Source organism: Rhincodon typus, chromosome 24 (assembly GCF_021869965.1).
Source record: "Rhincodon typus isolate 14 chromosome 24, sRhiTyp1.1, whole genome shotgun sequence".
NCBI lineage: Eukaryota > Metazoa > Chordata > Chondrichthyes > Orectolobiformes > Rhincodontidae > Rhincodon > Rhincodon typus.
The window spans coordinates 41,509,923-41,525,906 of record NC_063355.1 but is presented as its reverse complement, the minus strand read 5'-3'; the positions used below and the strand labels follow the sequence as shown (position 1 = coordinate 41,525,906).

Sequence of the window (15,984 nt, the reverse complement as noted above, 5' to 3'; positions counted from 1 at the left end):
CCATACCACTGAATTGACTCTTGCCTGGTAAGACATACATCTCTATCAAACCACTCATCGATTGTTCAAATTAAAAAATATTTCCTTTTAATCAATTATCATGGGCAATAAAGGCCAGTGACTCCCAAACCCAAGAATGAATATTAAAAGAAAGTTAGATGTCAGGAAACACTTCCTTTCAAAGACAATCACTAAGGATCAAATTGCAAGGATTGTGCTGTGAGTGCAGATTCACTAGGCAATGTAGAAATTCCTGAGTGTGGTCCACAAAACTCAAATGCATGAGGGCAGTAGGGGAACTTGTCCCCAAAATCTGCAAAACACCCTAGGATATTCATACAGGCTGATGGCAAAAGTTGACTGGAAGGAAATGGCCGCAGGGAGAAATAGAGAGGTTGCAAGGTGGTTGGGGAGAGATGGGTGTGATAAAAATACATAATATGTTATTATCATTTGGGAATTTGGATTTTTAAAATGGAGGTAGATGGATTTTGGTGAATTCTGCGAAGATTACTTCTTTTTTAAAAAAAAGGTCATTTAGAAATGTAACCTCATTTCTAAATAACCATAGTACTTAGTAATAGCACAGCCAGATACCCATAGTGTTAATTGAGTTTATGACAAACAGAGACAAACGAGCAGGTGACATTGGTAGTTAGAGTTCTGTTCAGAAGAATCAGATTTCAACATCATGTTTGCAGAAAAAAAAAAGAGTTTTTAGTTCAGAAGAGCAGTTTCCATGCCAGCATTGGGATTATAGGTTTGTAGAATCTCCAGGTTGTGAGATGTGAAGAGGAATTCAGACCATACAAACTGGAAATATGTCTTTAAACTGTTTCAGTAGTCCAAAAAGAAAAACTGAAAAGAGTCAGTTAAGTGAGAAATTAAAGAGTTCAGTTAGGAATGATATTTCTGTAGGATTGAGTATTTAAAAAGGATATTGCTGGGGAAAAATGTATTTGTACTGTTTAAGTTACGATCTTTTTCTAAATTAACTAACACATTCTCTCTCTCTAACACATATACATAGAGCTTTGCTTTTTTTTACGTCTTTGTGTAATGAATTTCTGTTCTTGTGTCAAAGGAACAATTACAGCCTTGGGTGAATATGTTTAGTTGCTAACTCCCATGGTAGCCAAGTGCAAAAATAAACTTTTAATCTATCAAGACAGTTTTAATTCTGGGTATTGATTGGTCCAGGATTATCATCAACTGGGTTCATTATTACAGGGGAGCTGCATGGATGGTGGGGGAGATGGGTTACTGCTGAGGGAGATAGGGAATTGCAAGGGGCTGGGGTAGACAGGGAGGCTGAGGGGAGGTAGGGAGGCCACAAGTGTTGTGGGTTGGCAGGGAAATAGGAGACTGCAAGGGTTGTGGCGGAAAATGGTGAGCATTCAAGGGGAATTGGGGAGTCTACAGGATGGGACAGGATTTGGAATGCTGCAAGGTGGAAGGGGGGATAGGCGGTGGAAACAGGATGTAACAATATTGTAATAGATTGTCCCTGTAAGGACATGCTGAAGGAATAACAGAACAGTTGGTGTACCTGAGAGCACACATTTAAGAGCTGTTTTTCCTTCTCCCCAACCCAACTCCATTTTAATTTAATCCCTTCTCTCTCTTCCTACCATCCTCTATTTTTGTCTTTGTCACATTGCCCCCAATGGACAATTGTTAATTATTACAGTTAAGTTGTTAATTATTTTCATTAGTTAATTTAGTAGTGGTCTGACATAAAAACAGGAGCTGGTTTTCCTAAATATTGGTGTTGTGAAGTTGGGCAGAGTACTTGTGGATTGGGAGGCAGGAAGTTAGAATTTGGTGCTGGTAAAATGCAAAGGAGGGGGGGGGGGGGAGAGCATTATGTGGTCCCTTTAAAAGATGATGTGCTTTTTCTGTGCTTAGAGATGTAAAATGGATGTCTGCGAGCAACAGCTTGCAAGTTTGCAAGTACACAGAGAGCACCCGAATTGAAACATTTGTACCGAAAGGCCATACAGTTAGCAGGCCAAGCAGCAGTTTACCAAGACAACAGGGTTTTAAATTTAGCCAATCAATTTGATACCAAAAACCAATTAAATTTAAATCTGATGGTTTTGACAACATAGGACCAATCCTATAGTAAGAAATTGATATGTCATCAAGGGTGTAAAATAAGGGACAGTTGGACAAAGACAGCTGAGCTAACTGCTATCCACCAGAGTTAAGAGCCCTTAGCTTTCAAGAGAGAATTACTGGCTCTCACAGTCTCCTCTAAGTCTTAGACAAAGCACCATCGAAATACCAAGGGTACCCATGGCACAACTAGTTAACATTCCTGACAGAAGAACCAACAGAGAATGCCTTCCTGACAGAAGAATCGATGAAGGAGGCACAGAGCATTCCGGAAGACACGTAACCTGGCTGTAATTTAAAGAGGCTAAATTCTACCTTTTTTTAAAAAATGAGTGGGACTCGTATTTATTGGAACAGCATACCATTACAATCTTGTTTTATTTGGGAATGGTCAGTAGTTAGAAGGGGTTTATTCAGTTTGTTAATAGTTTAGTTAATTTGTTCATTGTTAAAGTTAAATAAATAAATTGTTACTTGTTGATTGTAAAATGAGTGTCGGGGATTTATTTCATTTAATTATTAGAAGTTGTTGAAAAGAAGGTTACACCACATTTTACACTCCTTTTACAGATTATAGGGCAAGGTGTTCCTCTTTGGGGGTTTTGGTTTTAGTTCTCAGAGGTGGGGTCAACCTCCGCTTTATAACAATGGGGATCTCATAGGATTTCGAAAGAACAAACCAATATGGTAGTAAGGACAGAAAAATTAGAGAATGAAAGAAAGCTGGAAATAAAAAAGTAAGAGTTTTGAGATTGACTTTTTAAAAAAAAGTATTAACCAAGTAAGCACTGAAAATGCTATAGAAAGTGAGTTCTGCTCTCTGTTATCTCGTTAAAAAACTTCAGCAAATTAGTTAAACATAATTTTCCTTTAGGAAATTCACGCTGCCTCTTAATTCATGTACTGTTTTTTACATTTTAATTTTGAATAATTGTTTCAAAAAGTTCCACCATCACTGAAATTGCTGGTCTTATCCTTATAACCAGTTTTGAACAAGGGTGTCACATTTGTAACTCTCTTGTCCACTTGTACCATTTCCCATGTCATTAAGTCATACATCTTTTACAGCATAGAAAGTGCTTCGTTCCATCATGTCAAGACAGTCAACAAACATCCATCTATTCTAATCCCATTTTCCCGCACTTGTCTATAGCCTTGTAATGCTTTGGCATTTCAATTGCTCATCTAAACAGTTCTTCAATGTCTTGTGGGTTCCTGCCTCTACCACCCTTTCAGGCAGTGAATTCCAAATACCCACAACCCGTGGTTGAAACAAAAATTCCCCAAATCTCCTCTAAACCTTTTGCTCTTTACCTTAAAACTGTGTCCCCTGGTTACTGATCCCTCTACTAAGGGGAAGCATTTCTCCCAATCTAGCCTGTCTGTGCCCCTCAGAACTTTGCACACCTCCAGCGTGTGTCCAGGGAAGACTGAAAGACTATGGCCAGTGCCTCTGCAATTTCCACTCTCAGTCCCTTCAATATCCTCGAATGCTTGAGTAGTTTGAAGGCAAATTAGATCGATTCTTAATGTGCAAGGGGATGAAAGATTATCAGTGATAAATAGAAATATGGAGTAATCAGGTCAACCATGATCTTATTGAATCGCACAGCACAGTCTAGGGACAAAGTGGCGTACTCCTAATTTTATATCTGTATGAAAAAGAGGGCAGATTAGGCAGTTTAGAATCCATTGAAGATTAAAGAGTTGTATGGCTCTTAAGGCTGCTGACTTGAATGGCCTCGGGCTGGACTTGATGATCCACTTGTTTTCAGGTTTAGGGCAGTTTAAAGATATACACGGACGATTTATCGGTTCTTCTAGAGACAGCAGCTACTGGGTTGAGTTCTTTAAAATCTCTGTCTGTGGCCCATGGAAAATCTAGATCAGCAGACTGCATTTGAAACTTGCAAGATATCTGGGAACAGACAGACAGAGAGAGGGAACCCACTTAGGATCTTCAGCAACTCATTTGCTGGCCCCATTCTCTGAAGAAATAGTTGTCTAAACACAGAGCACTAATTTGTTTGTCACAGGACCTTTTCCCAATTAACCAGTGACCCAGTTATGGTCATAACTGGTGAATTCCAGTTGCCTGGCTTATACAATGGCAATATATCTGAGTGCATTCCTTTTGTAACCAAATCCGAGTGATTATGTCTAATGGTTTGTCTTCATGTTGAGTATCTAAGTGTGTGTCATGACTTTTATTAATGGAACCTTTAGGGAATTTTGGACAATTAAAACTAACACAGTAATTATCTTACTAGTTACTTCTTTTCAGATTCTATGATTAAGTCTATCGTAAGGGTGGCACAGTGGCTCAATGGTTAGCACTACTGCCTCACAGTGCCAGGTACCTGGGTTCAATTTCACCCTCGGTTGACCGTCTGTGTGCAGTTTGCACATTCTTCCAGTGTCTGTGTGGATTTTCTCCCGGTGCTCTGGTTTCCTCCCACAGTCCAAAGATGTGTAGGTTAGGTGGATTGGCCGTGCTAAATTACCCATAGTGTCCAGGGATATCCAGCGTGGTTTAGCCATAGGAAATGCAGGGATAGGTGAAGGGTGAGGGGCGTGGATCTAGGGGGGATGTCTTCAGAGGGGCAGTATGGACTCTATGGGCTGAATTGCCTGCTTGCCTACTGTATGGATTCTATGAGTTTGACCCGGAGACTTTGTTAGGCTGAAGTTCCAAAAAAATGTACTCAGTACCACTTCTCTGTCGATTGCAATTTTATTTATTTCCTCCCTTCCTTTAATTTCCATTTTTCTATGAAATTACTTGGATCATCTGTAATGAAGACTGACGCAAAATACCTGTTCAATTCATCCGCCATGCTCATTTTTCCACCAACGATTCCCAGACTCTCATTCTATAGGACCTTCTCACTTTGTTAACTGTTTTGTGAAGTATCTATCAAAACTCTTACTGTACTTTCATTTCCACCTGGCTTTCTCTTATACCCTTTTTTTCCTAATTTTATTTTGTCATTCTTTGGTGCTTTTTATGTTTTGTTCAATATTTTGATTGGCTATTCACGTAGGCATGAACTTGGACAGTGTGTGTGAAAGAGATTTTTAAAAATTTTTACTTCGACTGAGTTAAGAACAAGAAAACAACCTTTTTTTCTCTTTAAAACATAGACAAATCTATATCTTTAATGATCACAACAAAACATTAAACCCTCTCTGAATTGAGAAGTATATGCTTTTAAAAAAAACAGAATCTGTTGCTGGTCAAACAGGGAGGGACAAGAGGGGAGCCACTCAATCCATCCTCACCTGGTCATAACAGAGGACATTGAATGGATTTTCATATAAATGGCCCATTGTCTGGAACCACAATAGCATTAAAGATCTAATTTGTGCTGAGTCTTGATGCTATCATCAGGTCTCCTTTTACAATTAAACATGCTTTCATACTTAGTGCTTTAGCAGTTACTGTGATATGACTGGGACATGTACATCTTGGCTTCCTATGTTTACACTGCAAAATCTACTGTTGTGTTCAGGCAATATAATTATGGGTCTATTGAATATGGGCCTATGAAATTCTAAATGTGACACAATAAGGGAGACAATTTTACCAATATTAACCAACGAAGCCAATAGCTAATAAGAGCTCACTCTTATGACTAAAACCAAATTTTGAACAAAATAAAAGCATGGAACACTATTTCCTTCCTTTATGGAAATGTTATGAAGAAAATAAAACGGGTAGAGGGTTGCAATGGAATTGTGGGTCTTTGAGCACCACAGTCTATATCTGTTTTTATAACCATAGATGAATCGGGGATCAAATATAGCCTCATTTGACTGTTAACAGATTAAGTAAGACATTAATGAGGTTCAGAAACCAACAGTCAATTAGATTATGTTTGAAAGGAAAGGCAATTCATAATAGTTTAACAAAATTGCTTGGTATTTAAACAACTTATTTCCTGATATATGAGAGGATTGACATTACTGCAATTAGAACTTGATATATTTCACTATAAATGGTGATTCAGTTAGACATTATAGCAACATAATGTATTTAAAAAAGTACTTAAAAAGGCAGAACGAAAAAATGTATGGGGAAGCAAGGTATAATGCAATGGAATTAGAACACACAGCTTTATTTCAAGACTACAAGCATAGATAGAAGTCTTCTTCGGTGCTGTAAACTTCACTGATCAGACAATAAAAGACATGAAAGATTTTCAAGAGGTTTTTGAAGATGTCAGATAAATAGAATGATTTAAGGGGTGCTGTGGACTATGCGCTCATAAAATAGGGCCACCCCTAAAAGCACCAGGGAGTGGCTCCTGGGTTTCAGTCAACAATTTCCCACGTGGCAGTGGGCCCATCTTGCCATGGCAAAATGCAACCAAAGATGTAAAGTGCCCATAAGTTGCATTTAATTAGTTAAATTAGTTTCTTGCTGGGTAGCCAGTGTGCCAACATTTCTACCACAGGGAAAATGTCATGGTGATGAGAAAATGTGGGTACAGTGTCTCATATCTTCCCATCTTCCAGCCTATCCTCAAATTCTGGCCTCAGTAACTTGAAAACTCTGCACACATTCCTTCACTAAAGCATAAGCAAAACACTGTCCCACTGTATTTATCGACTTGACAATTCAACATTGCAGTTTATGGCACAAAATAATGTGGTTCTCAAACCTTAACTCTTAAGTAAACCAGATTCTGTGGACTGAATTTTCCCATTTAGAATTTGATGAGTGAGATTGGCACCCAGTCTGCCAATGACGCTGTGACTTTTCTCACAGAATTTTCCATTCTCCATCTTGTTAAGGATACAACTCAGCTCTTCAACATCCTTCTAGTCCAACTGTGTGGTGGTGAAGTGGAGGTGCTTGCCCCTGATGAGATATTCTGGCATTCATGCCGATGGTCCCAAACTTGAAATCCAGCTTCCTATCACTTCAGATGCTACAAGCCAGGAGATGCCCCTCACACTATGGTGCTCCATTGAGGAAATGGCTCAAAAAAGGAAGTTAAGTTCCCCTTTGTGGACAAAGACCTGAAGTTGTTGGTGGGCGAGAAGGTGGAGAGAACTGCAGTGTTTTAATCTGATTGACAACCACAGAAATCCACACCACCAGACACAGCCAGCCTGCACTGACATAGTGGCTCGGGTCTGTATTGTGTCAGAGGTAGATAGGAGTGCACAGCAGTTGGAACAGTGCAGGGAAAAGGTCAACGATCTTCTATGCTCCACAAGGGAATGTGTCATCATCTTCTCTCTGCTACTTCACCGTCATAGGACTGCCACTCACTACTCCTAACAGGGTCACTGCACACACATCTCACCAAGGCTTATGGATTTCAACTCTCACTATTGTCTGCATCGTGTCCAGTAAATGTCTCAGCCACTTCACTCTCCCAAACTATGAATCTTTCCTAAATAAAAACTGAAAAGAACTATAGATGCTGTAAATCAGAAACAAAAACAGAAGTTGCTGGAAAAGCTCAACAGGTCTGGCAGCATCTGTGAAGAGAAAATCAGAGTTAACATTTCATGACTCTTCCTCAGAATGGACCCCGGATCTGAAACGTTAACTCTGATTTCGCTTCGCAGACGGTGGCAGACCTGCTGAGCTGCCCTCTGTGTTTACCACTCACTCTTTGGGGCTAAAGTTGGAAGAGAGGGGCAGAGTAGGAAGTTAACTAAACAAGTTTGGCAAGATTCAATGAGAAAACTTCTAGGCCTTAGGAGAGAAACGCTCCATGAAACTGGATGACAGTATCACTACCAAAAAAAACAGTTAAGACTCAGTCCCACGTATTTTATATCAGTAATCAAGTTAGAAGAATTTTGAACAATCACATGAAGCCTTTGTACAACAGAGCTAAGTATCATTTGTCTCCTCACACATTGTATTCACACTTACCCTATTATACAGGGGGAGGAAGAACATTAGAAGAATTGAGCATGATCAAAAGTCAGAAAGTTATGTTGGGAGTGCTATTGCAGGATCATCATTGCAGCTGACTGGTTCACTTGTTAGTACAGTCAAGTCGGTTTAAAATCAATAATAACAGACACAGAATCTGGATTCTCACTCCACTATGATCCAGCACAATTCTACACTGAATGTTCATGAGATGCATGAATACTAAGCATTGTTATTAACAGGGCTCCAAAAAGAATTATGGACTTGTCTAAAAACCTTTGAGGTGAGCCTAAAGTCAGACATTGGTTCATGCGCAATGATCAATCCAGATCTCAGCCTGAGGAGCTGCTCCTAAATGCCTTTTAATCTAGCTAATACATCACAAAGTGAACATCTCAACAACATCAACAGATGTAATACCATTACACTGTAACAACCACTTGGTCAAATTCCTGTGACAGTGTGCATGGAATAAACTCTGACAGTAAAACTGTTCTGATTCTTCCGGTCTGTGAATACCAAGTATTTCCTACTTGAATCATATACTGCCCTGTTCTCTAACCGTACACTGCCGTCCATCCTCCACAACACTATCACCATCAGCAGATCAGTTAAAAAAATACAGGTTGTGCGGGCTCATGGCTTTTAATATACAATTTAGAGAATGACAGACTTGACAAGGATCTGCCAATGGAAAACTTACAATTCGGAAAAATGGTTGCTCATTAAATCGAATGCATTTGTGAATCAGGTGGTCAGATATCTATGTTCTGGTTAAAGGTTTATTCTTAGAAAGCTGATAGCTGAACCTCCAAATCAGATGTGTGATTAACAGCAAAATATTGCAGAGTCTGGAAATTTGAAATAAAAACAGACTGCTGGAAATACTCAGTTAGAACAAAAGTTCATCAATCTGAAATATCAACTCACACCAGGCCTGCTGTCTACCGCCGGCATTTTGCGTGTGATAAAAGTTGTTTACTGTCAATGTTGATAGGGGTCTTCCACCTGAATCCCATCTTGCTATGGCTTTAGATTAGCCAGAAACCCTTGTCCCCTGAGCTGATTAACAGCAGCACCAAACTAGAGGTAAATGTCAATGATGTCGATAATGTATTTGTGTTTATTTCAATTGTACCGAAAGTCAACAAATGTTCCAGGTGAACTTACTTAAACTCTGCAGTTATCAAGTTAAATCCATTGTACAGATGCCCTTCTGAAGATACTTTATTTAAGTAAGTTAAACCCTCTACCTCCTCAGTCAGGAAATCTGCCACCAGATGACCTTGAAAATATTAGAAAGAAAAACAGATTTAAATAAAGTCTCTCGATGGTTGGCACATCCTGTACTTTATCAAAAATATATAAACGCCTTTGAGCTTGGAGAAACATTTCTGCATGGAGATCAAAGTTACTTAGAATTGGTTGCTTTGGAATAAGTCTTACAAAATTATAGACTGAATTTTGTACACTTCACCTGTACTATTGAACAAAGTTTAGCATCAAAAAAGGAGAACAGTTCATTTTCAAAATATTTTCACTCATGCAATTACTTTCTCCCATTCCTACTAAGCAATGTATAAAGTCAGAAGGCAAATAGCGAGTGAGGTCAGGATTGAAATTGAGTTAGGATGCTCCCTCAGTTTCATTGCTTGATTACTGAGGAAAATTAGGTTAGTCTACTTACCTCTTGAAGGAATACAAACTCTAAGAAGTATGACTTTAACCAAGATGTGTAGGCTTGGAGAGTTGCTCAGCATTATGTAGGCCCTCTACGTCCCTGCAGTAGATGAATGCCGCTTGTACACTGATGTCTGTGGTTCCATTCATGACTTCCCTCAACCTTCCTGAGCATCACCACAGGCAACAATTCCTGAAGGTGTGTGTTTACTATCCAAGAAGCTGTCATGATGCTTAGATTCCACACAACTCTCAGGTGCCACAAGCATTTGCTCCTTGCATTATCTCCAGGGCAGGCTTATGGGTGGTCAGACATTCTCCCAGAAGACCTGACTAATCATCCCAACACATAACCCACAGATTCAGTTACAACATTTAACAGACATTTGGACAGCACCAGCAATAGTAAAGGTTCAGTAGGATATGGGCCAAATGAGACTAATTCAATTTTGGAAACTTGGTGGGCAAGGACAAGTTTGACCAAAGGGTTTGTTTCCATGCTGTATGACTCTATGACTCTAAGATGCTGGAAGTGTTACAATGTTGCTCATGCATCCACTTCAGCTATCATTGAAAAGACAATTGGTCTACTGAAGATGTGCTTCCATTGCCTGGACCACTTGTGAGGAACACTCCAGTACTCAGCAGACCATGTCTCCAGAGTAATGAATGGTTGCTGCATCTTGCATAACCTAGCTCAAGGAGAGTGACAACTTAGCAGAGGGAGAGATGGAACCTCAGGTGACGAGAAAGGGGGAGTGGGATAGAGATGCTGAGATAGCAAAACTGATGATGATGCTGCTGAAAAAGCCAGCAACGCAGTGAGATATAGCAGACAGGCTTGAGAGAATCTATCAGTGGCTAGATTAGAAACTGAAGGAGTTTTGATTAACTTATGTGGACACTCTGAGCTTGAAGTCAAATATGGCTGAGATACCTGAGGGAATGTTTGATTTCTACCATTCAAACCTTATCATCCTTTGTTTAGCATTCCATGAGATTTATTTTGTTCACTTTGCTATAATGACCTCTTGCTCAGTTTCTGGGCCAAAATATCAGGATGCAGTTAGGCTGGAATACATGGGAACTACACGACTGGATGTGGCAGGACTGCAGAGCTTAGATCTGATCCATTGGCTGTGGGATCGCTTAGCTCTGTATCACTTGCTGCTTATGCTCTTTGGCATACACGTATTCCTGTTTGGTGGTTTCACCAGGTTGACACCTCATCTTCAGGTATGCCTGGTGCTGCTCCTGGCATGCCCTCCTGCACTCTCCATTGAACCAGGGCTGATCCCCTGGCTTGATGGTAAGGGGTTGAGCGGGGGATATGCCGGGCAATAAGGTTACAGATTGTGCTGGAGTACAATTCTGCTGCTGTTGATGGCCCACAGCACCTCATGGATGCCCAGTCTTGTTGCTAGACATGTGCGAAGTCTGTCCCATTTAGCACGGTGATAGTACTAAACAACAGGATGGAGGTTATTCTCAATGTGAAAGCGGGACTTCATTTCCACAAGGACTATCCGGTGGTCGCTCTTACCGATGCTGTCATGGACAGCTGCATCTGCAGCTTGCAGATTGGTAAGGATGAGATCAAGTATGCTTTTCCCTCTTGTTGGTTCCCTGACCACCTGCCACAGACTCAGTCTAGCAGCTGCGTCCTTTAGGACCTGACCAGCTCGATCAGTGGTGCTGCTGCTGAGCCACTCTTGGTGGTGGACATTGAAATCCCCCACCCAGAGTACTTTCTGTGCCCTTGCCATCCTCAGTGCTTCCTCTAAGTGTTGTTCAACATGGCGGAGTACTGATTCAACAGCTTCGGGAGAATGGTACATGGTAATCAGCAGGAGTTCTCCTTGCATATGAGACTTAATGGGGTCCAGAGTCAATGTTGAGGACTCTCAAGGCAACTCCCTCCCAACTGTATATCACTGTGCCGCCAGCTCTGCTGGGTTTGTCCTGTTGGTGGGACAGGACATATCCAGGGATGGTGATGGTGGTGTCTGGGCATTGTCTGTAAGATATGATTCTGTGAGTATGGCTACGTCAGGCTGTTGCTTGAAGAGTCTGTGAGACAGCTCTCCTAATTGTGGCACTATCCTCAGATGTTAGTCAGCAGGACTCTGCAGGGTCAGCAGGGCTGTTTCTGCCATTGTCTCTTCCGATGCCTAGGTCATTGCCAGGTGATCCATCCGACTTCATTTCTTTGAGACTTTGCAGTGACTGGTACAACTGAATGGCTTGCTAGGCCATTTCAGAGGGAAACTGAGAGTCAACCACATTGCTGTGGGTCTGGAGTCACATGTAGGCCAGACCAGGTGAAGATGGCAGATTTCCTTCCCTGAAGGACATTGGTGAACCAGATGGGTTTTTCCAAACATCGACAATGGTTTCATGATCATCGGTATATTCCTCATTACAGATTTTTATTGAATTTAAATTCTACCATCTGCTGTGGTGGGATTCGAACCGGTGTCCCCAGAACATTAACTGAGTTTCTAGATTAATAGTCTAGCAATAATACCACTAGGCCATCGCCTTCCCTACTGCTCATTTTATCTTTTAACTGTGAACCCTGGCAGATGTCCAAGAGTCAGTAACACTATGGTGCAAGTAGTACTAGATTGGGCGCTCTAGTTAATTAAGACATATTCAGTGCATATGAGGCATCTGATGATGATGCCTGGCACCCAGTCTTCTGCAGTAGAAAACTTACAATGCAAACTTGCATTCATAGGGGCATAACGCATTGAGCAGACAGTGGCACATACTGTGAAAGTGCGCTATCATTCATCTCCTGCAGCACTGGATGCAGGATGTTGAGCCACCCATAGGCACCGACCTCAGTCAAGGCTGCCTGATTAATGGTCTCCTGTGTTATTCCATAGAAATAGTACTTTCCTTCTGTCCCAGATGGTTTGCAGGAACATACTTAGGGAGGAATTGCCGCAACATGGAGCCATTTTCTGTCTGGTGATACATCTCCCAAAGTGATGCTTCTGACTCACAGAAAGTGAAATGCTGTTCAGGTGCCTTTTACATAAGGTGCCCAGAAGTTGAAGTCTGGAAGGTTTCAGTGCCCTTCAGAGCTCCCTACACGTTAAAGTTAGTGTTCTACTTGTGCATGCAGAAATGATGATCCAAGAGGGATGCATTCACTGAGACAACTTGCTTCACATCCCTGAGAGGTAGTACCTTCTGCTTTTAAGCAGTTATAAAAGTAAGATTCTGCTCAATGTTTCCAATTGTGGGACATTCCAAAACCTGGCGCTATAAATACAAGACAGCTACCAATAGGAAGAACCTCTTTACCCAGAGAACGATGAGAATTTGGAACACACGACCACAAAAAAAAAGAGTAAATAAAGCAAACAGAATAAATGCACATAAATAGAACTTAGATTAATACAGCAGAGAGAACGGAATATAAGGTAAGGCTGAAAGGATTTAATGATATTGAGTCAGAGGACATTTATATGAAATATAAGCATTGACATGGATCAATGGTACCAAAAGGCTTGTGTGCATTTTGTCAATTCTACATAAGGGATGAATGTCCTGATCCTGTTCTTATGTTATGATCTTGACAGCTGAGTACAAAAAATGTTTTGTAGTGTTTTAAGTCTAAGCATTGCATTTTGAGATATATTTATGCAATAAGCCAAACAAATCTTTAATTCATAGCGCTCTTTGATTAAATTCAATCTTATAAAGAACCTTTTTAAATGTAAATTTAATGCAAGCTCAGGAAGACAGCTCTTAAAAATAATTTATTAGTGAAACAATTCCCTAATGCAGCTGGTTCTGCCTCATCCCACCTCATCTTTTGGCAACTGGAATGACAGCTAAGATGATGATGCTACAACTTCTGTCAGTGCTGCATAATGCACGAGAAAACAGGTCAGTCTCCAGGTGGCAGTGAAGACTAAAAATAGAAGCACTGCTTGGGTAGCAGGTGCTTATTCTGTTTGTAATTCTGAAACAAAAAGCATAATTATATGTTTTTCTCTGGCAGATTTCAGTTGGTAAAAATTGGCTTCAATACATGAAGGAAACAGCTTTAAATCTCAACATAGAATTATTTAAATCAGAAAGTAGCGTAAGTGAATCCGGTTTTTGGTTATGAGTTTGACTTGTGAAATTCAATGTTAATTGAAAAATCTAAGTTAGGTTTGAAAGCTGCCTCAGTTCATACATTTGTTAATCACAATTTCTTCAAAAAATTAGAAATAGACAATGCTATTGTAGATGTGATTAAAATAAGGTAACTGCACCTGAATGAGGCACAAATTGCTCATTCCACAGTTGTTTCTGCCCAAAATATCTGGCATGCCTAACACGCTGTACACAGCATCTTTGTCAGCTGCAGAGGTCAAAACAAGTAATGCCACTAAGGCCTTTCAGCCAAAGGGGATTGACATTGCGTAAAACCCCTCAGGCTGTAAGTTTGATGTGCAACGACGATTAATGGAAATATTAACTATTTATAAATGTAATGAATAACATACAGCACTGGAAGTAACAGATTTGATTTTGCGCTTCAAATAATGTCAACTTTGAATTGTCATGCAATATGCTTCCATAAATTTTATGATTAAAATATATTCTTGGGACAAAAACAAACAAACATTCATCATAATACTTGACTGAATATTGTCTCCAATTTTGGTCACCTTTACACAGAGCTATTGGAAATATTACAGAGGAGAACCACCAGCTTAATTCCCAGTTTGAAGCATCTCAGTTGTGAAGACAATTTAAAACATTTGGAACTTTACACTCCAGAAAATCACAGACTAAAGAATAATCTGAGCGAGTTTGTAAGATGGCCTAGGATATGATTTGGGTTCAAACAGTACTTTTTTCCCCAGTTAAGCAGGGTGTGGAGAACTCAGGTCACAACTTAAAAATAAAAAAAGAAAATGCGAGAAAGATTCAGTAAGTTAGGCAGGCAGTTTCTGTGGAGAGAGAAACAAGTGGAATCTTCCTGGATCTGAAGAGGTAGATTTAGAGGCAGGATTAGCAGCAAAATTTAAAATTTGGATTTTGGATTAGCACCTGATCATTCCTGCGTGCAAGCACTCTTGCTGCAGGAGGGAGCAAGTTGCTGATGTCACAAAGATCTTCCCGATATTGGGACTGGTGCCCACAGACTGCAGAGGTTGGCAGTAGCTTTGGAAGCACCTTCCTGGCTGGATCAGGGTGACCAACTCTCTGTTAATAAAAAACATGGGCCACTTTGACATCTCCATAACAGTGAGGGCAGGTTGCTGTCCACACTGTAGGAGCAGGTCACAGCAAGAGAATGCAATTAAAGATAATTGCTTGGGGAAAGTTTGAATATCTGCTCAACAACATCAAACAAAGGCTATTCCTGAACCAGAGACATGCACTCCAATTCTGTGATTGCCTGATAAAATCTCTAAAGGCTGGCCACCCTCGGTGGAAAAGCTGCTTGGTCCCCTGCATCTGCACCCCTGAATATGCCACAGGATTAGCCATAAATCTTCCTGTGATGGGAGGTGTTTCCACTCTCATTAATGATCCTATGGGCTTTTTGTTTTTCACAAATCTTAGTGAGGATTCCAAGGATTTCCATTTTGAGGCAGTCTTATGCTCACTGACCTGCCTCAATTCGGTCCTCCTCAGATGGTGAGACTACTGGTGAGATGCCAGTATTGTGGGCATTCATAGTGGGGCTCCCATTTCCACAAATCATGTTATTCTTACCCACACAGCAAATGAAGAAGTGGCTTGTTAATAGATTGCCTCCTGGAAGGTTCCAACTGTTGGAACCCTCTGATCCATGAGTTCAAAGTCCACTGTTCAGGTCATGACCTACCTGCTGGTCCATAGATGCTGCTAGATCTTCTTAGCATTTCCAATTTTTTCTATTTTTATTTCAGATTTCCAACATCTGCAGCATTTTGCTTTTGTGTTAAGCATGGAAAGCCACATCATGCTTAGATATCTGGAAGTGAATCTTTTCCCAGAGAATAGAGGATCTCTGGAATAGGCTGTCAATTTGAGCAATGATTGCCAATTCCCTGAATTCCGGAAGTGAGAATTAGATCTGCTTCTAGCAGAGGTGAAGATTACCTCATAAAAGAAGTTCCAGTGGAAAATTCTGGGCCAGAGTGATTTCTTGACTTGTTTTGACTGAATAAGGGGTTAAAGAATTGAAGATAACAAGGTGTAGAGCTGGATGAACACAGCAGGCCAAGCAGCATCATAGGAGCAGGAAGGCTGACGTTTCAGGCCTAGACCCTTCATCAGAAATGGGG

At 40.5% G+C, this 15,984-nt stretch overlaps 1 protein-coding gene across 3 annotated transcripts in view; it reads right to left on the bottom strand.

The window, feature by feature from the left end:
* The window catches only part of tango2 (transport and golgi organization 2 homolog (Drosophila)), a 153,250-nt gene that overhangs the window by 25,519 nt on the left and 111,747 nt on the right, over positions 1–15,984 (bottom strand). For all 3 annotated transcript variants that reach the window (XM_048611174.1, XM_048611173.1, XM_048611175.1), the window contains one exon: positions 9,188–9,302. In XM_048611174.1, coding sequence (XP_048467131.1) covers positions 9,188–9,302 — 115 coding nt within the window. The remainder of the gene's footprint in view (positions 1–9,187; positions 9,303–15,984) is intronic.